This window comes from Coregonus lavaretus (genome assembly GCF_964263955.1).
Source record: "Coregonus lavaretus genome assembly, chromosome: 26".
Classification (NCBI taxonomy): Eukaryota; Metazoa; Chordata; class Actinopteri; order Salmoniformes; family Salmonidae; genus Coregonus; species Coregonus lavaretus.
In genome coordinates, this window is record NC_140013.1 from 40,032,838 (window position 1) to 40,055,809 (window position 22,972).

At 50.6% G+C, this 22,972-nt stretch overlaps 1 protein-coding gene across 2 annotated transcripts; it reads left to right on the forward strand.

Moving 5' to 3' along the window:
• Positions 1–275: 275 nt before the first annotated feature.
• sh2b2 (SH2B adaptor protein 2) lies at positions 276–17,152 on the forward strand (the record flags this gene model as incomplete). Of its 2 annotated transcripts, none has more annotated exons than XM_084142522.1 (8): positions 276–1,224; positions 8,971–9,078; positions 9,281–9,372; positions 9,630–9,730; positions 9,907–10,071; positions 12,156–12,361; positions 14,892–15,063; positions 16,785–17,152. In XM_084142522.1, exons 1-8 carry the CDS (start codon positions 307–309, stop codon positions 17,150–17,152), a joined length of 2,130 nt encoding a protein of 709 aa, XP_083998648.1. In that variant the 5' UTR covers positions 276–306. The 2 variants fall into 2 exon arrangements, with proteins under 2 accessions (XP_083998648.1, XP_083998647.1); XM_084142521.1 differs by having other exon boundaries at positions 283–1,224; positions 8,971–9,072.
• Positions 17,153–22,972: the final 5,820 nt, after the last annotated feature.

Consider the following 22,972-nt stretch of genomic DNA (forward strand, 5'->3'; position numbering starts at 1 on the left):
AAACACGCTCATGATCTCCCAGCCTCAGCAGTCTGTTTTCATTCCCACGTCTTCTGTTGTTCACACGACACGCTCTCCCAGACAGGGACTGTTATTCTGTTGGCGCTGTCATTGTAAATGCTAGGATCCACACATTCTCACTGTTATGTGTATTGGTGACACACACACAAGCACGCACACACGGTGTGTTGGCACGGCTTGGTGATGAAAGGACCCCCCCCCCACACTCTCTCTAACATCTCTCTCTCTTCCTTTCCCTCTCTCTTCTCTCTCAGCCTCTCCCAGGCGGGTTGGCATGGCCCAGTGATGAACGGTGCGGCGGTGCCCGGCAGCCCGGAGTTCTCCTCATGCCCGCTGCCCGACTGGCGAGAGTTCTGCGAGCTCCATGCCCGCGCCTCCGCCGCCGACTTTGCCCACAAGTTCCACCGCTTCCTGTCAGAGAACCCGTGCTACGACTCACCGGGCGCCGACAGCAGCTTCTCGCAGCACTTTGCCAGACACTTCCTGGAGTGTTTCTCTGTTGCTCTCACCCAGGCCAGGGACCACCAGGCCTCGCTCTTGCCAGGGGACGACGACTCCAACGCTCCCCCCAAATACAGCATCGTTCCCTTCCTGGGCATCCAGGGCTGCCCCCTGCCCTACGGACACAACGACCTCTACCACCGGCGCAAGGACGCCGGTGCCTCTAGCGAGTCCCTGGACAGTATGGATAGTGGAGGTTTAGGAGTAGGAGGGAGTTCCTCCTTCATGGCCACCTCCCGCGCCCCCCAGCCGGCCCACAAGCCCTCTGCTCTGGGCCAGTCACGCAGCTCAGAGGACGTGTCAGTGGGACACCCCAAGGCCCGTTTCAAGAAGGGATTCTCTCTGAGGAACATGAGTCTGTGTGTGGTGGACGGGGTGAAGGAGATCTGGCACCGCCGCGCCTCCCCTGAACCAGACCCTGTAGGGGGGTCCGGGGGGGCCAGAAGGGCCAACGGAGGAGTGGGAGGAGGGGAGCCAGGCGGGGAGAGATGGTCCCAGAGACTGCGTCTTCCCAGGGGGTCCCAGGGGCACAAGGCTGAGCTGCTGGAGATCCAGAGAGAGGGGGCGCTGCGCTACATGGTGGCTGATGACACTAACTGTTTGGGGGCGGTTCAGTGGCAGAAGTGTAGGTTGCTGCTGAGGAAGACCAGGAGGGACGAGGGGGGTGACAAGTTCCTGTTGGAGTTCTACGTACCACCCAAGGTAGAGTTACAGTATATGGACGTGGGCACACAAACACACAAAACACATAGAGGGAGGGGGATGGAGGAGGGGGATGGAGGGAGGGGATGGATGGAGGGGATGGAGGAGGGGGATGGAGGTGGGGGATGGAGGTGGGGGATGGAGGAGGGGGATGGAGGTGGGGGATGGAGGGAGGGGGATGGAGGAGGGGGATGGAGGGAGGGGATGGAGGAGGGGGATGGAGGGAGGGGATGGAGGGAGGGGATGGAGGGAGGGGATGGAGGGAGGGGATGGAGGAGGGGGATGGAGGAGGGGGATGGAGGGAGGGGGATGGAGGAGGGGGATGGAGGGAGGGGGATGGAGGAGGGGGATGGAGGGAGGGGATGGAGGAGGGGGATGGAGGGAGGGGATGGAGGGAGGGGATGGAGGAGGGGGATGGAGGGAGGGGATGGAGGAGGGAGGGGATGGAGGAGGGGGATGGAGGGAGGGGATGGAGGAGGGGGATGGAGGGGGGGGATGGAGGGAGGGGATGGAGGGAGGGGATGGAGGAGGGGGATGGAGGGGGGGGATGGAGGGAGGGGATGGAGGGAGGGGATGGAGGGGGATGGAGGGAGGGGATGGAGGGAGGGGATGGAGGGAGGGGGATGGAGGGAGGGGATGGAGGAGGGGGATGGAGGGAGGGGATGGAGGAGGGAGGGGATGGAGGAGGGGGATGGAGGGAGGGGATGGAGGAGGGGGATGGAGGGAGGGGATGGAGGAGGGGGATGGAGGGAGGGGATGGAGGAGGGGGATGGAGGGGGGGGATGGAGGGAGGGGATGGAGGGAGGGGATGGAGGGGGATGGAGGGAGGGGATGGAGGGAGGGGATGGAGGGAGGGGGATGGAGGGAGGGGATGGAGGGGGATGAGAGGGGGAGGAGGTATAGAGAGAGGGAGGAGGGATAGAGAGAGGGAGGGGTGAGGGGGATAGAGAGGGAGGGAGGAGGGAGGGAGGGAGGGAGGGAGGAGGGAGGGAGGGAGGGAGGGGGAGAGAGAGAGGGAGGAGGGGAGAGGGGGGGGGAGATAGAGATGGCGAGGGAGGGGCGATAGAGAGGACGAGGGAGGAGGGGAGAGGGGGGGGGAGATAGAGATGGCGAGGGAGGGGCGATAGAGAGGGCGAGGGAGGGAGGGAGGGAGGGAGGGGGATAGAGATTATAAACACTAAATCAGGGATGGACAACTTTGATTGGGGTGGGGGCCACAAAACATCGGAACTCATCATAAGGGACTGCAGTTCCACCATCACCACACTATAAAGACAAATGAATTGCACACACTAATAGGGATATGATGACATGTCATGATGGGCTGTTTCACATCTACAACGGTTTCAGTTCCTCTAGAAGCTGTCATGCAATCCTGAAACTGATTCAGTCACTGATGTGGAAAAGAAAACCCACTTCTTGTTGTGATCCAGGTCCACTGACTAATGACCACAAAGACACTGTGTTGCCTGAAAGATGTACAGTACCTCTCAACAGAGACGTAGAATTGACTGCTTCACTACGGGTTGTCTTATCAGGGTCCGTATCCACAAAGCCTCTTAGAGTCGGAGTGCTGATCCAGCATCAGTTTTGACTTTTAGATCATAATTAATAATATTGTGTGGACCTGATCCTAGGTCAGCACTCCTACTCTGAGAGGCTTTGTGGATATGGGTGCAGGTTCTCACAAGCCAACGCTCTGTAGAGTCAACAGTGTCTGTGAGACTGAGTATCCGAGTCATAGAGTGGAACTTGCCTGGCCGGTCTGGTCCGGATGCTCTTCCTCAGGCCCCATCAATCAATCAATCAATCAATCAATCAATCAATCAATCAATCAATCAATCAATCAGGCAGGCAGGCCCTGCCTTATAACAGACAAAGGACCAGTACCTAAACACTTCCTTCTTTCCTTGAAGATTTGACTCCTATAGAAGTCGGTAAGTCTCCTCCATAGTGCTTTCATCAATCCAGTCCATGTCAGATGAGATTAGTGAAACCATTTTTCACGTACAGTTTTTTAATGCAGCCAGGGTCTTCTTGACTGTTGCCAAGGATGTGATGTGATCTCAGTGGGACAAGAGGAACAGGAAATATCCCTTTAGATACAGGAAGTGCCCTTCGATATTCTTCCCCCGGAGATGAGTGGAGTGGAGGGCTCAGGGCGGCTACTCAGTCATACAGGGAGATGAAGATGAAGACAGATCAACTGACAAGCCTCTACTGCAACACCCACAGCCTCTACTGCAACACCTACAGCCTCTACTGCAACACCTACAGCCTCTACTGCAACACCCACAGCCTCTACTGCAACACCCACAGCCTCTACTGCAACACCCACAGCCTCTACTGCAACACCTACAGCCTCTACTGCAACACCCACAGCCTCTACTGCAACACCTACAGCCTCTACTGCAACACCTACAGTCTCTACTGCAACACCCACAGCCTCTACTGCAACACCTACAGCCTCTACTGCAACACCTACAGCCTCTACTGCAACACCAGCAGCCTCTAGTGCAACACCTACAGCCTGGTCCTCTGTAGCTCAGCTGGTAGAGCACGGCGCTTGAAACGCCAAGGTAGTGGGTTCGATCCCCGGGACCACCCATACACAAAAATGTATGCACGCATGACTAAGTCGCTTTGGATAAAAGCGTCTGCTAAATGGCATATTATTATTATTAGTGCAACACCCACAGCCTCTACTGCAACACCACAGCCTCTACTGCAACACCTACAGCCTCTAGTGCAACACCCACAGCCTCTAGTGCAACACCCACAGCCTCTAGTGCAACACCTACAGCCTCTACTGCAACACCCAAAGCCTCTAGTGCAACACCTACAGCCTCTACTGCAACACCTACAGCCTCTAGTGCAACACCTACAGCCTCTAGTGCAACACCCACAGCCTCTAGTGCAACACCTACAGCCTCTAGTGCAACACCCACAGCCTCTAGTGCAACACCTACAGCCTCTAGTGCAACACCCACAGCCTCTAGTGCAACACCTACAGCCTCTAGTGCAACACCCACAGCCTCTAGTGCAACACCTACAGCCTCTACTGCAACACCTACAGCCTCTACTGCAACACCCACAGCCTCTACTGCAACACCCACAGCCTCTACTGCAACACCTACAGCCTCTACTGCAACACCCACAGCCTCTACTGCAACACCTACAGCCTCTACTACAACACCTACAGCCTCTACTGCAACACCTACAGCCTCTAGTGCAACACCTACAGCCTCTACTGCAACACCTACAGCCTCTACTGCAACACCCACAGCCTCTAGTGCAACACCTACAGCCTCTACTGCAACACCTACAGCCTCTAGTGCAACACCTACAGCCTCTACTGCAACACCTACAGCCTCTACTGCAACACCCACAGCCTCTACTGCAACACCCACAGCCTCTACTGCAACACCCACAGCCTCTAGTGCAACACCCACAGCCTCTACTGCAACACCTACAGCCTCTACTGCAACACCCACAGCCTCTACTGCAACACCCACAGCTTCTAGTGCAACACCCACACTCTCTAGTGCAACACCTACAGCCTCTACTGCAACACCTACATCCTCTACTGCAACACCTACATCCTCTACTGCAACACCCACAGCCTCTAGTGCAACACCTACAGCCTCTACTGCAACACCTACAGCCTCTACTGCAACACCTACAGCCTCTACTGCAACACCTACAGCCTCTACTGCAACACCCACAGCCTCTAGTGCAACACCTACAGCCTCTAGTGCAACACCCACAGCCTCTAGTGCAACACCTACAGCCTCTAGTGCAACACCCACAGCCTATAGTGCAACACTTACAGCCTCTAGTGCAACACCTACAGTCTCTAGTGCAACACCTACAGCCTCTAGTGCAACAGCTACAGCCTCTACTGCAACACCCACAGCCTCTAGTGCAACACCCACAGCCTCTAGTGCAACACCTACAGCCTCTAGTGCAACACCCACAGCCTCTAGTGCAACACTTACAGCCTCTAGTGCAACACCTACAGCCTCTAGTTCAACACCCACAGCCTCTAGTGCAACACCCACAGCCTCTACTGAAACACCTACTGCCTCTACTGCAACACCCACAGCCTCTACTTCAACACCTAAGCCTCTACTGCAACACCCACAGCCTCTACTGCAACACCCACAGCCTCTACTGCAACACCTACAGCCTCTACTGCAACACCCACAGCCTCTACTGCAACACCCACAGCCTCTACTGCAACACCTACAGCCTCTACTGCAACACCCACAGCCTCTACTGCAACACCCACAGCCTCTACTACAACACCTACAGCCTCTACTGCAACACCTACAGCCTCTAGTGCAACACCTACAGCCTCTAGTGCAACACCTACAGCCTCTAGTGCAACACCTACAGCCTCTACTGCAACACCTACAGCCTCTACTGCAACACCTACAGCCTCTACTGCAACACCTACAGCCTCTACTCCAACACCCACAGCCTCTAGTGCAACACCCACAGCCTCTACTGCAACACCCACAGCCTCTAGTGCAACACCCACAGCCTCTACTGCAACACCTACAGCCTCTACTGCAACACCTCCCGCCTCTACTGCAACACCCACAGCCTCTACTGCAACACCCACAGCCTCTAGTGCAACACCCACACTCTCTAGTGCAACACCTACAGCCTCTACTGCAACACCTACATCCTCTACTGCAACACCCACAGCCTCTAGTGCAACACCCACAGCCTCTAGTGCAACACCTACAGCCTCTACTGCAACACCTACAGCCTCTACTGCAACACCTACAGCCTCTACTGCAACACCTACAGCCTCTACTGCAACACCCACAGCCTCTAGTGCAACACCCACAGCCTCTAGTGCAACACCTACAGCCTCTAGTGCAACACCCACAGCCTCTAGTGCAACACTTACAGCCTCTAGTGCAACACCTACAGCCTCTACTGAAACACCTACTGCCTCTACTGCAACACCCACAGCCTCTACTGCAACACCTACAGTCTCTACTGCAACACCTACAGCCTCTACTGCAACACCTACAGCCTCTAGTGCAACACCTACAGCCTCTAGTGCAACACCTACAGCCTCTAGTGCAACACCTACAGCCTCTAGTGCAACACCTACAGCCTCTAGTGCAACACCCACAGCCTCTAGTGCAACACCCATAGCCTCTAGTGCAACACCCACAGCCTCTAGTGCAACACCCACAGCCTCTAGTGCAACACCCACAGCCTCTAGTGCAACACCCACAGCCTCTACTGCAACACCTACAGTCTCTACTGCAACACCTACAGCCTCTAGTGCAACACCTACAGCCTCTACTGCAACACCCACATCCTCTACTGCAACACCCACATCCTCTAGTGCAACACCCACAGCCTCTACTGCAACACCCACAGCCTCTACTTCAACACCTAAGCCTCTACTGCAACACCTACAGCCTCTACTGCAACACCTACAGCCTCTAGTGCAACACCCACAGCCTCTACTGAAACACCCACAGCCTCTACTGCAACACCCACAGCCTCTACTGCAACACCTACAGCCTCTACTGCAACACCCACAGCCTCTACTGCAACACCTACAGCCTCTACTGCAACACCTACAGTCTCTACTGCAACACCTACAGCCTCTAGTGCAACACCTACAGCCTCTACTGCAACACCCACAGCCTCTACTGCAACACCCACAGCCTCTACTGCAACACCCACAGCCTCTACTGCAACACCTACAGCCTCTACTGCAACACCCACATCCTCTAGTGCAACACCCACATCCTCTAGTGCAACACCCACAGCCTCTACTGCAACACCCACAGCCTCTACTTCAACACCTAAGCCTCTACTGCAACACCTACAGCCTCTACTGCAACACCTACAGCCTCTAGTGCAACACCCACAGCCTCTACTGAAACACCCACAGCCTCTACTGCAACACCCACAGCCTCTACTGCAACACCTACAGCCTCTAGTGCAACACCTACAGCCTCTACTGCAACACCTACAGCCTCTACTGCAACACCCACAGCCTCTACTGCAACACCTACAGCCTCTAGTGCAACACCCACAGCCTCTACTGCAACACCCACAGCCTCTAGTGCAACACCCACAGCCTCTACTGCAACACCTACAGCCTCTAGTGCAACACCTACAGCCTCTAGTGCAACACCCACAGCCTCTACTGCAACACCTACAGCCTCTACTGCAACACCTACAGTCTCTAGTGCAACACCCATAGCCTCTACTGCAACACCTACAGTCTCTAGTGCAACACCCACAGCCTCTAGTGCAACACCTACAGCCTCTACTGCAACACCTACAGCCTCTACTGCAACACCCACAGCCTCTAGTGCAACACCTACAGCCTCTACTGCAACACCTACAGCCTCTACTGCAACACCTACAGCCTCTACTGCAACACCTACAGCCTCTACTGCAACACCTACAGCCTCTACTGCAACACCCACAGCCTCTAGTGCAACACTTACAGCCTCTAGTGCAACACCCACAGCCTCTAGTTCAACACCTACAGCCTCTAGTTCAACACCTACAGCCTCTACTGCAACACTTACAGCCTCTACTGCAACACCCACAGCCTCTACTGCAACACCCACAGCCTCTACTGCAACACCCACAGCCTCTACTGCAACACCCACAGCCTCTACTGCAACACCCACAGCCTCTCCTGCAACACCCACAGCCTCTAGTGCAACACCCACAGCCTCTAGTGCAACACCCACAGCCTCTAGTGCAACACCCACAGCCTCTAGTGCAACACCCACAGCCTCTAGTGCAACACCCACAGCCTCTAGTGCAACACCCACAGCCTCTACTGCAACACCCACATCCTCTAGTGCAACACCTACAGCCTCTACTGCAACACCTACAGCCTCTACTGCAACACCTACAGCCTCTACTGCAACACCTACAGCCTCTACTGCAACACCTACAGCTTCCACTGCAACACCTACAGCCTCTACTGCAACACCTACAGCCTCTACTGCAACACCTACAGCCTCTACTGCAACACCTACAGCCTCCACTGCAACACCTACAGCCTCTACTGCAACACCCACAGCCTCTACTGCAACACCTACAGTCTCTACTGCAACACCTACAGCCTCTACTGCAACACATACAGCCTCCACTGCAACACCCACAGCCTCTACTGCAACACCCACAGCCTCTAGTGCAACACCCACAGCCTCTACTGCAACACCTACAGCCTCTACTGCAACACCCACAGCCTCTACTGCAACACCTACAGCCTCTACTGCAACACCTACAGCCTCTACTGCAACACCTACAGTCTCTACTGCAACACCCACAGCCTCTAGTGCAACACCCACAGCCTCTACTGCAACACCTACAGCCTCTACTGCAACACCCACAGCCTCTACTGCAACACCTACAGCCTCTACTGCAACACCCACAGCCTCTACTGCAACACCCACAGCCTCTACTGCAACACCTACAGCCTGTACTGCAACACCCACAGCCTCTAGTGCAACACCCACAGCCTCTAGTGCAACACCCACAGCCTCTACTGCAACACCCACAGCCTCTACTGCAACACCTACAGCCTCTACTGCAACACCTACAGCCTCTACTGCAACACCTACAGCCTCTCAGACACACACACACACACACACACACACACAGGCACACACACACACAAATAGAACATTTAAATGTATATCTAAAAGGAATGTGATCCATCTGTGTGTGTTTTTCCAACAGTCGTCAAAGCCCAAGGTGAGCATCCCTCTGTCTGCCATCGTGGAGGTGAGGACCACCATGCCCCTGGAGATGCCTGACAAAGACAACACCTTCGTCCTGAAGGTAAGGGTAAGAAACCACAACACTACCCTGTCTTCTACCTGTTTTACCTCTCACAACACTACCTTATGGACACTACCTGACCTGACCTGACAAACCAAACTAACTGCCTACTTGACTTTCTTGCAGTGTGTTCAGAACTCTCTCTGTCTCTCCTCTGGACTCACACTGTAACTGTTCTGTTCTGTGGTTTGGTGTGTTCTCTCCACAGGTGGAAAATGGAGGTGAATATATCCTGGAGACCATCGACTCGCTACAAAAAAACTCCTGGGTCGCTGACATCCAGGACTGCATGGAACCTGGGTAAATGGAGGGATAAATATTTACTGTTCACTAAGGAGGAGGGAGGGAACAGCACAGTCATTAATCACCCTGTAAGAGTTTTTGACAGATCCCTCTCTCACACTATTTCACGCTCTGAGTTTTTCTGGTACAGTGAGTTTGTCTGTTCAGTCCATGCATGTATTTAGATGGTCATAAACAGAGATACATTTTGTGTGTGTGTGTGTGTGTGCTGTGTCTGATCTGTGTGTGTGTGTGTGTGTGTGTGTGTGACCCAGGGACAGTGGAGATGACATTGAGCTGGCGTCATGTCCCCACGGCCAGGCGTCTAAAGAGTTCTCCATGGTGGCCTCCTGCAGCTGTGAGCTTCTGTCAGAGGGTGAGACAAAACACACACACACACACATAACCTAACCTCACACACACACATAACCTAACCTAACCTCACACACACACATAACCTAACCTCACACATTGCCTTTTGAGGGAAATGGATGTGCTGTCAATCTGGCTGCTGTATAAGGTTGTATCTTCTAATGTTGTGTTTGTGTTCAGGTGTCCATCGCGCCCCTGAGAGATCCTGTGGCTCAGCATTAGCAGAACTGTATAGCGCCCCCTCTGTCCGCTGCAGAGAACTACCCTTCACCCAGCACCCATCCCATGTCCCCCTGGAGCGCTTCCTCCAGTCCCCAGAGGCCCAGGGGAAAAGCCCCACCACAGGTAAGGGAAACAGTAGCTCAGCTGGAAGAGAATGGTGCTTGCAACGCCAGGATAGTGGGTTTGATTCCCGGGACCACCACTACATAAAAACTGTATGCACGCACGACTGTCGCTTTGGATAAAAATCAGGGGTGAAGGTAAGGCAGCACCACAGACAGAAGGGGAAACCCAGGGGCTATAAAGCTGAAGCATCCATTTAGAATGTTTCCTCACTACCAAATATGGTAGTGAGAGGAAGTCCAGTCGCGGGTAGTGGGAGAGGATGGAACTAGGTGAAACTGGGCCGACATTCTGCACATTTTCTCATCGATGAAACATCTGATCTCAATAAATGTTTCTGTTCCCCCAAACTATAAAATGTTTACGAACACAGTGCACTATAGACTTGACGCTTTGCCAAAGTAAAAAAAAAAAAAATTGGTTGTTTAGAAGGAGTGCAAGGTCGAATTGAGTTTGCGCACACGCACACTTCACAGAGGAGGTGTTCCCTAACGGAAATATGCAAATACATGCTAGAACATCTTTGCCCACCTGCTTGCTTGTTCTAACGACTAAGCATAATTTGCTCCCACTGTAAATGACACAGATTAACTATCTTGGGTTAGTTATATATCTTTGGTGGTCCGGTCCGGCAACCTGGCAAAATAAATAGTGGGGGTACTCCGTACCGGTAAAACATGAGCCTATCACAATAATTAAAACAAAATGTCAAGAAAACTGTCGGCTATTACACCATTTTGTATCATTACAGCATGTCAGAGGCATGACAAATGAGCGAATGGACTTGAAAATGGTTGGTATAGTCTGCGCTCCAAAATGCAATGTGGTTAAACGAGAACACTGAAAGTTTGCCAAGGCAGAGATGGGTGGCCGACACCGAGACGCGTGCGGACAGCAGTGGACGCATAAATTCTGGCCTAATGACATTCGCCAAATGTCATGACACTTTTTGTTGTTTTGTGTAACAGATGTCTCGTTCCATTCACCACTGTTTGGAGGGTGGAAATATGTTGCGAGTGGATGAACGTGTGGGGGTAGCCTAGTAAAGGATCCCTTTTGAAGGGATTGTTTGACAATCAGATGGGCTCCCGAGTGGCGCAGTGGTCTAAGGCACTGGTTCGATTCCAGGCTGTATCACAACCGGCCGTGATTGAGAGTCCCAGAGGGCGGCGCACAATTGGCCCAGCGTTGTCCGGGTTTGGCCGGTGTAGGCCGTCATTGTAAATAAGAATTTGTTTTTAACTGACTTGCCTAGTTAAATAAAATTAAAATTAAAATTAAATTAAAAAGCATCATGACTGGTTGTGTTTATGCCACAATAAAAGGTTTTAAAAGTTAAATTACAAATCTTTACGACTAGGCCCACAGAGATCCTATTAATAGGGATTCTATATGTAATTCTATGATTAGGTCCATAACATTTTTGGGTGCAAGCGCGTGCACATATAGGAGGTCCCGTACTGGGAAGAAATTCATTCTACTTTCACGCCTGGGTAAGTGTCTGCTAAATGGCAAATATCCCATTACAGACTGACCAGGTGAATCCATGTGAAAGCGATGATCCCTTATTGATGTCACCTGTTAAATCCACTTCAATCAGTGTAGATGAAGGAGAGGAGACAGGTTAAAGAACGACTTTTAAGCCTTGAGACATGGATTGTGTACGTGTGCCATTCAGAGGGTGAATGGGCAAGACAAAATATGTAAGTGCCTTTGAACGGGGTATGGTAGTAGGTGCCAGGCACACCGGTTTGAGTGTGTTAAGAACTGCAACGCTGCTGGGTTTTCCGTGCGTATCAAGAATGGTCCCCACCCAAAGGACATCCAGCCAACTTGACAACTGTGGGAAGCATTGGGCCAGCATCCCTGTGGAACGCTTTCGACACCTTGTAGAGTCCATGCAATAAAGAATTGAGGCTGTTCTAAGGTGCAACTCAATATTAGGAAGGTGTTCTTAAATGTTTTGTCCACTCAGTGTATATATTAACACACATGTACATAGTTTGAAAAGGTCAGTGTCGGCTACAGAAGGTGTGGTCTACCTTTTTATCATGTGATCTTTCATCTTTGTCTCCTCCCTTCAGGGGTTCTAGGTGAGGGGGCGACCGAGGCAGAGGCGGACCCCAGCCTGGCAGACTACCCATGGTTCCACGGGACGTTGTCGCGTGTGCGGGCTGCCCAACTGGTGCTGGCGGGCGGAGCTAGGAGCCACGGGCTGTTTGTGATTCGCCAAAGCGAGACGCGGCCGGGAGAGTACGTCCTCACCTTTAACTTCCAGGGCAAAGCTAAGGTGAGCCAATCACATACAGGGCAACGCCACGGTCAGCCAATCACATACAGGGCAACGCCAAGGTCAGCCAATCACATACAGGGGAACGCCAAGGTCAGCCAATCACAGGCGGTCTACCACTTCCTCCTCCCCTTCACATGCACTGATCTTAAAACATAAGATGCCAACGGAAGGATTTGCTTTCAGGAAACAGGACAGGTTGCCAGACTATTTAGAATGTCTCTGTTTAGCCCAGACCAAAGTATTGGTATGGGTATTATAGGCATGCACAGTGTATTGTAGGGTAGGCCAAATCCCAAATCAACCCCTAAGCCCTACGCCCTACGCACTTGTGGAGATCTGAGAGCATTTGATTGGTATAAGCAATATGGTGTAACTTTAACCTAGCCTATCACAGGGCAAGGTGGAGCTATTACCATATTGCTTACACCTGTCAAATCCAGTCAGATCTCTACGTAGGGCATAGGAGTCGATTTGGGATTGGGCTGTATCCTCTAGTAGAGACAGGTCTGTTCCCATGCCCTCTGGGGCTGCGGGCAGCAGGCCTGTTCCCATGCCCTCTGGGGCAGCAGGCCTGTTCCCATGCCCTCTGGGGCTGCAGGCAGCAGGCCTGTTCCCATGCCCTCTGGGGCTGCGGGCAGCAGGCCTGTTCCCATGCCCTCTGGGGCTGCAGGCAGCAGGTCTGTTCCCATGCCCTCTGGGGCTGTGGGCAGCAGGTCTGTTCCCATGCCCTCTGGGGCAGCAGGCCTGTTCCCATGCCCTCTGGGGCAGCAGGCCTGTTCCCATGCCCTCTGGGGCTGCGGGCAGCAGGTCTGTTCCCATGCCCTCTCCTGCCTCCTCCTCTCCTCCAGTGTCAGTCTTGGCATTCTGTGGCTCTCCTCCAACAGCTCAGCATTATGTCCTGCTTTCCCCCCCTCTACTCCTCTCTCTCTATTCTTCCCCCTCTCTACTCCTCTCTCATCTCTCTATTCTTCCCCCTCTACTCCTCTCATCTCTCTCTATTCTTCCCCCTCTACTCCTCTCTCATCTCTCTATTCTTCCCCCTCTACTCCTCTCTCATCTCTCTATTCTTCCCCCTCTACTCCTCTCTCATCTCTCTCTATTCTTCCCCCTCTACTCCTCTCTCATCTCTCTATTCTTCCCCCTCTACTCCTCTCTCATCTCTCTATTCTTCCCCCTCTACTCCTCTCTCATCTCTCTATTCTTCCCCCTCTACTCCTCTCATCTCTCTCTATTCTTCCCCCTCTACTCCTCTCTCATCTCTCTCTATTCTTCCCCCTCTACTCCTCTCATCTCTCTATTCTTCCCCCTCTACTCCTCTCTCATCTCTCTCTATTCTTCCCCCTCTACTCCTCTCTCATCTCTCTCTATTCTTCCCCCTCTACTCCTCTCTCATCTCTCTATTCTTCCCCCTCTCTACTCCTCTCTCTATTCTTCCCCCTCTACTCCTCTCTCATCTCTCTATTCTTCCCCCTCTACTCCTCTCTCATCTCTCTATTCTTCCCCCTCTACTCCTCTCTCATCTCTCTATTCTTCCCCCTCTACTCCTCTCTCATCTCTCTATTCTTCCCCCTCTACTCCTCTCTCATCTCTCTCTATTCTTCCCCCTCTACTCCTCTCTCATCTCTCTATTCTTCCCCCTCTACTCCTCTCTCATCTCTCTCTATTCTTCCCCCTCTACTCCTCTCTCATCTCTCTATTCTTCCCCCTCTACTCCTCTCTCATCTCTCTATTCTTCCCCCTCTACTCCTCTCTCATCTCTCTATTCTTCCCCCTCTACTCCTCTCTCATCTCTCTATTCTTCCCCCTCTACTCCTCTCTCATCTCTCTATTCTTCCCCCTCTACTCCTCTCTCATCTCTCTCTATTCTTCCCCCTCTACTCCTCTCTCTATTCTTCCCCCTCTACTCCTCTCTCATCTCTCTCTATTCTTCCCCCTCTACTCCTCTCTCATCTCTCTCTATTCTTCCCCCTCTACTCCTCTCTCATCTCTCTATTCTTCCCCCTCTACTCCTCTCATCTCTCTCTATTCTTCCCCCTCTACTCCTCTCATCTCTCTCTATTCTTCCCCCTCTACTCCTCTCTCATCTCTCTCTATTCTTCCCCCTCTACTCCTCTCTCATCTCTCTATTCTTCCCCCTCTACTCCTCTCATCTCTCTATTCTTCCCCCTCTACTCCTCTCTCATCTCTCTATTCTTCCCCCTCTACTCCTCTCATCTCTCTATTCTTCCCCCTCTACTCCTCTCTCATTTCTCTATTCTTCCCCCTCTATACTCCTCTCTCATCTCTCTATTCTTCCCCCTCTACTCCTCTCTCATCTCTCTCTATTCTTCCCCCTCTACTCCTCTCTCATCTCTCTATTCTTCCCCCTCTACTCCTCTCATCTCTCTCTATTCTTCCCCCTCTACTCCTCTCTCCTCTATTCCCCCTCCCCCTCTCACCTCTCCCTTACAATTAATGGACAAGACTGTTATAAATGAAACTTTATATTACTCACAATTCCCTTCCTCTCCCTCTCTCTTCCCCCCAGCACCTGCGTCTGTCAGTGAATGGTAACGGCCAGTGTCACGTTCATCATCTGTGGTTCCACACCGTGTCAGACATGCTCAGGCACTTCCATGCTCACCCCATCCCTCTGGAGTCAGGGGGTTCTGCTGACATCACACTGCGTTCCTACGTACAAGTACAGGGTACCCCCACAGGTACGCCCAACACACACCCACACACACACACACACATACACCCCACAGGTACGCCCAACACACACACACACACACACACACCCACAGGTACGCCCAACACACACACACACACACAGGTATACACACACATACACCCCACAGGTACGCCCAACACACACACACACACACACACACACACACACACCCACAGGTACGCCCAACACACACACACACACACACACCCACAGGTATACACACACATACACCCCACAGGTACGCCCAACACACACACACACACACAGGTATACACACACATACACCCCACAGGTACGCCCAACACACACCCACACACACACACACACACACACATACACCCCACAGGTACGCCCAACACACACACACACACACCCACAGGTACGCCCAACACACACACACACACACACACACACACCCACAGGTACGCCCAACACACACCCACACAGGTATACACACACATACACCCCACAGGTACGCCCAACACACACACACACACATACACACACACACCCCCACAGGTATACACACACATACACCCCACAGGTACGCCCAACACACACACACACACAGGTATACACACACATACACCCCACAGGTACGCCCAATACACACACACACACCTGAACATGAACAACATAGGTTTATATACACACTCTAAAGCTCACACTCCCTTAACTAGTCCAATGTTGAGAATGTCCTTCTAGAAACAGTTAGTCATTTGTGATCAGTTCTGACCACCCCTGGGTAACTCTATCTGACCCTTGTTACTGAACAGGACAGTCTGACGTCTGGCTGTCTCCCGAGTGGCGCAGTGGTCTAAGGCACTGCATCGCAGTGCTAGCTGTGCCACTAGAGATCCTGGTTTGAATCCAGGCTCTGCTGTAGCCGGCCGCAACCGGGAGACCAATGGGGCGGCGCACAATTGGCCCAGCGTCGTCCAGGGTAGGGGAGGGAATGGCTGGCAGGGAGGTAGCTCAGTTGGTAGAGCATGGCGTTTGCAACGCCAGGGTTGTGGGTTCGATTCCCATGGGGTATGAAAATTACAAATAATAATGTATGCACTAACTGTAAGTCGCTCTGGATAAGAGCGTCTGCTAAATGACGTAAATGTATGTAATGTAAATGGCTGTAAACAACAACATCGCTGGGTGCTGTAAGTCCTGTGAATCGCTTGAAAAAACAGCAACCTTTCAGTGCGATGACCTCACAGACAGATTGATGTTTTCCTCAGTCTTAAAGGTTTTAACTAGAGGTTTTAACCAGTGAACCTGCCCCCCCCCCCAACCCCCACCGCACCCCACCTCACCCTCTCGCCTGGCAGGGGATGAATGCCCTCCTGTGCAGGGGAGAGACAGGAGAGCGATGGAGTGATTATACAACAGGGGTTTTGCATGCAGGCCCAGCCGCAGGCCTGAACACTCATAAAGAGACCCTCTGTTTCCCCCGGGCCCTGGGCCTAAACACATACACACACACACACACAGTGAGTGGGTTGTTGGTCCAGCGTGTAAAAAGCTTTATTGATACACGCTGCTCAGCCGTGTTTTTATCAGTGTCACTACTGCTGCTGTTGTTGTTGTCCCACCAAGAGAGGTGATGGTACAGGAGGTCAACACTAACTTGTGTTTATGTTTGGTATTTTAATGAAAGATATTTTCATAAAATAAAACTGTATCAGGCCTCTTAACACTGCTCTTTTCTTACAGACAGATATCCCGTCTCTCTCTATTGCTCTCACACAGATGTGACCGTGCCTCAGCTCCCCACCCCACCAAGGGACCAAGGCTGCTGGACTGAACCAGCCCAGCCGACCCTTCACCTCCCTGGGGTCTCACAGCCGGTGGCGCCCCCCTCCGACACCCCGCTCTCCTCCAGCTCCTCATCCTCACCCACCGCCCTTCCTTCCCTCTCCCGTGGTGAGCCAGGCAGCGGAGGGGGAGGAGGGGGGCTGGTTAGCAGGAGCAACAGCTCCGAACGTCTGTTAGATCCCTCTAGTGGTGCCTCAGAGGACTACCAAGACACAGACGGAACACGCAGGGCCAGAGCTGTGGAGAACCAGTACTCCTTCTACTGAGACTGGGCCCAACCAAACCGGGAGCTCTCATTGGCTGAGACACAGGAAGTGCAGGGATTTGGACTCAATAGGTGAAAGGTCGTGGATGGACATGGATCACTCATTATCTTGTTTATTTGCTTGTTTGTTTTCCAAGAGATGTCCTGTTTCTCCAATGTTACAAGGAAGCATATTAGACTGTATGTCAGTCTGGGTCCAGTTAGCCCCTGGCTCTTTGGCCACCCTCATCATCAGCTGACATTAAGGATTTGAAGAAACAGATGATTTAGTCGAGTGTGAGGAGAGAGATGAGAGAAAGAGGGAGGGAGGGATGGATGGAGACAGGGAGAAAGAGGGAGAGCGAGAGAGGGGGATGGATGGAGAAGGAGGGAGAGAGGAAGTGGCCCAGTGGAGGTTTTGATTCACTTCACCAGACCACTTCCTGTCTGCCCTACCCACAATTCCCTAGGAACAAAGCCTCTGTCACCGCCCTGCTAAGTTATCAAGAGCTGAAGCGACCCTAAATAAATGGTTTTCCTCCCCAGGCCCTCCTGAGCATAGCCCTAATGTTTGTGAAGCTGCTTCTAGTCTGTCCCGGATATCCTCACTGTCCTCAAGGGGAGTTACAAGTACAACGTACTTTCCTCTCCTAAAGCTTTGCAAAAATGAATGGTAACATCAGTATAGTAATGGGTGTGTTAGTGTTATTTGAGATGGATATTTTCTTAGTGTACAGCCAAAAGGTCCTAGTGCCTGTCAGTTTCACAGCACTTTGACCATATGATATGATGTGACTGATGGGCCGTCTCATTGGCAGTGGCAGAGATGACCTCAGGTCAGAGGTCAGAGTGATAAAACATGCAGGGTTGGGGTCGTTTCAATTGCAGTCAATTCAGAAAGTTTACCAAATTCCAATTCCAAATTGTCCTCTTGAAAAGCATTAAAGAGAATTGGAATTGGAAGTTCAGTGTACTTCCTGAATTGACTGGAATTTCAATGGAATTGACCCCAACCCTGAAAACACGATACACATCTCCAACTATCAGAACACAGCTCAGCATTCCCACTCGCATATCAACATGGTGCAGCCGGCAACATTTTCACATCGAAGGCTGCTACTGTAATTCAGTCAAATTCAATCCATAATATTCAACATGTTTCGTTTCCACGTATCTATGGACGGTTGTTGATGGGGACAATTCAGAATATGCTGTAAGTGGGGTATTTTACATATGATGGCAAGCCCCTACAAGACAACTGTTTGAAAGCCATGCGATGATGATGGAGGGGGGGGGTTTGACTAACCTCTGGTGTGATGTACAGCCTGAAGCCCGATGTTTGATGTACTCTAGTAGTGTTTCCTAAACCTGGTCCTGGACTGCCCCTTTATGTGATGGTTTTTCTGTCCATATCATTCATTTTCCAAAAGGACAGACACCTGAAAACTTGGCTCATTTTAAAAGTTGGTTTGGAAAGTTCTAAAAGAACTGGTTGATTTGTGGAATTAGAATACAGGAAAACCAGCCGAAACATGGGGGACTTAATGACCATAGTTTGAGGGACTTGATGACCATAGTTTGGGGGACGTAATGGCACCGCTGCATGGTGACCTCTAGGGGGGAGGGCCTAGGGTAAGGACCTACAACTGTTCAGGTGGTCTGCTGGTACTCCCTAGATGGCCATGCTAGGATAGAATCGGCAACAGGTTAGTATTAAAACTGCATTTCTAATTAGAACATGCTGTACTTCCATCCTCTCTGGCACGGCCATTTGGTGACAACGACCGTTGCCCTATGTCAGACTAACAGAGACCGACAGGAGGGGGAATGCAGGGGGCAGTTCATGGTACATGTGCCAATTTAAATCGTATTTTTGAAGAGTATTTATTCCTCAGCTGTTGTAAAATGACATTTTCCTATCGAGGCTTATTGATGTCATTCTTCATTCTTCTCAGTGAGCTCCTCAGTGCAACCAGTCAATCACACCAGACCTGTTCACATATCAGAGGCTCTTTTCTTTATTTCTTAACATTTAGTGTTGATTTCTGTTGTCTGGCTGAGTTTTGAAGAGTCTGTGCAATTTTGTACTAAGTGATGTACTTGACATAACTTTATACTTCTGTGAATAAAACTTGAGCAAACTGTTACAATGAACATCTCATGTCTTCTGTTTCTAAGCCACCCACAGGACATTAATCTAGCACCAACCCTGATCACAACATAGTGAATTGAACACAGCTCAGTACTTCCATGAGAATAGGTTTGGTTTTACTGATGGACAACAGCGCCCTCTAGTGGACAAAAGCTGTTCTTGCTGACTAGTCTGCTAGGTGGACGGGTTGCAAAGACTACTGTACTACTGCAGAGGTAGAGACTACTGTACTACTACAGAGGTAGAGACTACTGTACTACTGCAGAGGTAGAGACTACTGTACTACTGCAGAGGTAGAGACTACTGTACTACTGCAGAGGTAGAGACTACTGTACTACTGCAGAGGTAGAGACTACTGTACTACTGCAGAGGTAGAGACTACTGTACTACTGCAGAGGTAGACTACTGTACTACTGCAGAGGTAGAGACTACTGTACTACTGCAGAGGTAGAGACTACTGTACTACTACAGAGGTAGAGACTACTGTACTACTGCAGAGGTAGAGACTACTGTACTACTGCAGAGGTAGAGACTACTGTACTACTACAGAGGTAGAGACTACTGTACTACTGCAGAGGTAGAGACTACTGTACTACTGCAGAGGTAGAGACTACTGTACTACTACAGAGGTAGAGACTACTGTACTACTGCAGAGGTAGAGACTACTGTACTACTACAGAGGTAGAGACTACTGTACTACTACAGAGGTAGAGACTACTGTACTACTACAGAGGTAGAGACTACTGTACTACTGCAGAGGTAGAGACTACTGTACTACTACAGAGGTAGAGACTGCTGTACTACTACAGAGGTAGAGACTGCTGTACTACTACAGAGGTAGAGACTACTGTACTATTACAGAGGTAGAGACTACTGTACTATTACAGAGGTAGAGACTACTGTACTACTGCAGAGGTAGAGACTACTGTACTACTACAGAGGTAGAGACTACTGTACTATTACAGAGGTAGAGACTACTGTACTATTGCAGAGGTAGAGACTACTGTACTACTGCAGAGGTAGAGACTACTGTACTACTGCAGAGGTAGAGACTACTGTACTACTGCAGAGGTAGACTACTGTACTACTGCAGAGGTAGAGACTACTGTACTACTGCAGAGGTAGAGACTACTGTACTACTGCAGAGGTAGAGACTACTGTACTACTACAGAGGTAGAGACTACTGTACTACTACAGAGGTAGAGACTACTGTACTACTACAGCGGTAGAGACTACTGTACTACTGCAGAGGTAGAGACTACTGTACTACTACAGAGGTAGAGACTACTGTACTACTGCAGAGGTAGAGACTACTGTACTACTGCAGAGGTAGAGACTACTGTACTACTGCAGAGGTAGAGACTACTGTACTACTACAGAGGTAGAGACTACTGTACTACTGCAGAGGTAGAGACTACTGTACTACTGCAGAGGTAGAGACTACTGTACTACTGCAGAGGTAGAGACTACTGTACTACTACAGAGGTAGACTACTGTACTACTGCAGAGGTAGAGACTACTGTACTACTGCAGAGGTAGAGACTACTGTATTACTGCAGAGGTAGAGACTACTGTACTACTGCAGAGGTAGAGACTACTGTACTACTACAGAGGTAGAGACTACTGTACTACTACAGAGGTAGAGACTACTGTACTACTGCAGAGGTAGAGACTACTGTACTACTGCAGAGGTAGAGACTACTGTACTACTGCAGAGGTAGAGACTACTGTACTACTACAGAGGTAGAGACTACTGTACTACTGCAGAGGTAGAGACTACTGTACTACTACAGAGGTAGACTACTGTACTACTACAGAGGTAGAGACTACTGTACTACTAGAGGTAGACTACTGTACTACTACAGAGGTAGAGACTACTGTACTACTGCAGAGGTAGAGACTACTGTACTACTACAGAGGTAGAGACTACTGTACTACTAGAGGTAGACTACTGTACTACTACAGAGGTAGAGACTACTGTACTACTACAGAGGTAGAGACTACTGTACTACTGCAGAGGTAGAGACTACTGTACTACTACAGAGGTAGAGACTACTGTACTACTGCAGAGGTAGACTACTGTACTATTACAGAGGTAGAGACTACTGTACTACTACAGAGGTAGAGACTACTGTACTACTGCAGAGGTAGAGACTACTGTACTACTACAGAGGTAGAGACTACTGTACTACTACAGAGGTAGAGACTACTGTACTACTACAGCGGTAGAGACTACTGTACTACTGCAGAGGTAGAGACTACTGTACTACTACAGAGGTAGAGACTACTGTACTACTGCAGAGGTAGAGACTACTGTACTACTGCAGAGGTAGAGACTACTGTACTACTGCAGAGGTAGAGACTACTGTACTACTGCAGAGGTAGAGACTACTGTACTACTACAGAGGTAGAGACTACTGTACTACTGCAGAGGTAGAGACTACTGTACTACTGCAGAGGTAGAGACTACTGTACTACTACAGAGGTAGACTACTGTACTACTGCAGAGGTAGAGACTACTGTACTACTGCAGAGGTAGAGACTACTGTATTACTGCAGAGGTAGAGACTACTGTACTACTGCAGAGGTAGAGACTACTGTACTACTACAGAGGTAGAGACTACTGTACTACTACAGAGGTAGAGACTACTGTACTACTGCAGAGGTAGAGACTACTGTACTACTGCAGAGGTAGAGACTACTGTACTACTGCAGAGGTAGAGACTACTGTACTACTACAGAGGTAGAGACTACTGTACTACTGCAGAGGTAGAGACTACTGTACTACTACAGAGGTAGACTACTGTACTACTACAGAGGTAGAGACTACTGTACTACTAGAGGTAGACTACTGTACTACTACAGAGGTAGAGACTACTGTACTACTGCAGAGGTAGAGACTACTGTACTACTACAGAGGTAGAGACTACTGTACTACTAGAGGTAGACTACTGTACTACTACAGAGGTAGAGACTACTGTACTACTACAGAGGTAGAGACTACTGTACTACTGCAGAGGTAGAGACTACTGTACTACTACAGAGGTAGAGACTACTGTACTACTGCAGAGGTAGACTACTGTACTATTACAGAGGTAGAGACTACTGTACTACTACAGAGGTAGAGACTACTGTACTACTGCAGAAGTAGAGACAACTGTACTACTACAGAGGTAGAGACTACTGTACTACTACAGAGGTAGAGACTACTGTACTACTGCAGAGGTAGAGACTACTGTACTACTGCAGAGGTAGAGACTACTGTACTACTGCAGAGGTAGAGACTACTGTACTACTGCAGAGGTAGAGACTACTGTACTACTGCAGAGGTAGAGACTACTGTACTACTGCAGAGGTAGAGACTACTGTACTACTACAGAGGTAGAGACTACTGTACTACTACAGAGGTAGAGACTACTGTACTACTACAGAGGTAGAGACTACTGTAATACTACAGAGGTAGAGACTACTGTACTACTGCAGAGGTAGAGACTACTGTACTACTACAGAGGTAGAGACTACTGTACTACTACAGAGGTAGAGACTACTGTACTACTACAGAGGTAGAGACTACTGTACTACTGCAGAGGTAGAGACTACTGTACTACTGCAGAGGTAGAGACTACTGTACTACTACAGAGGTAGAGACTACTGTACTACTACAGAGGTAGAGACTACTGTACTACTACA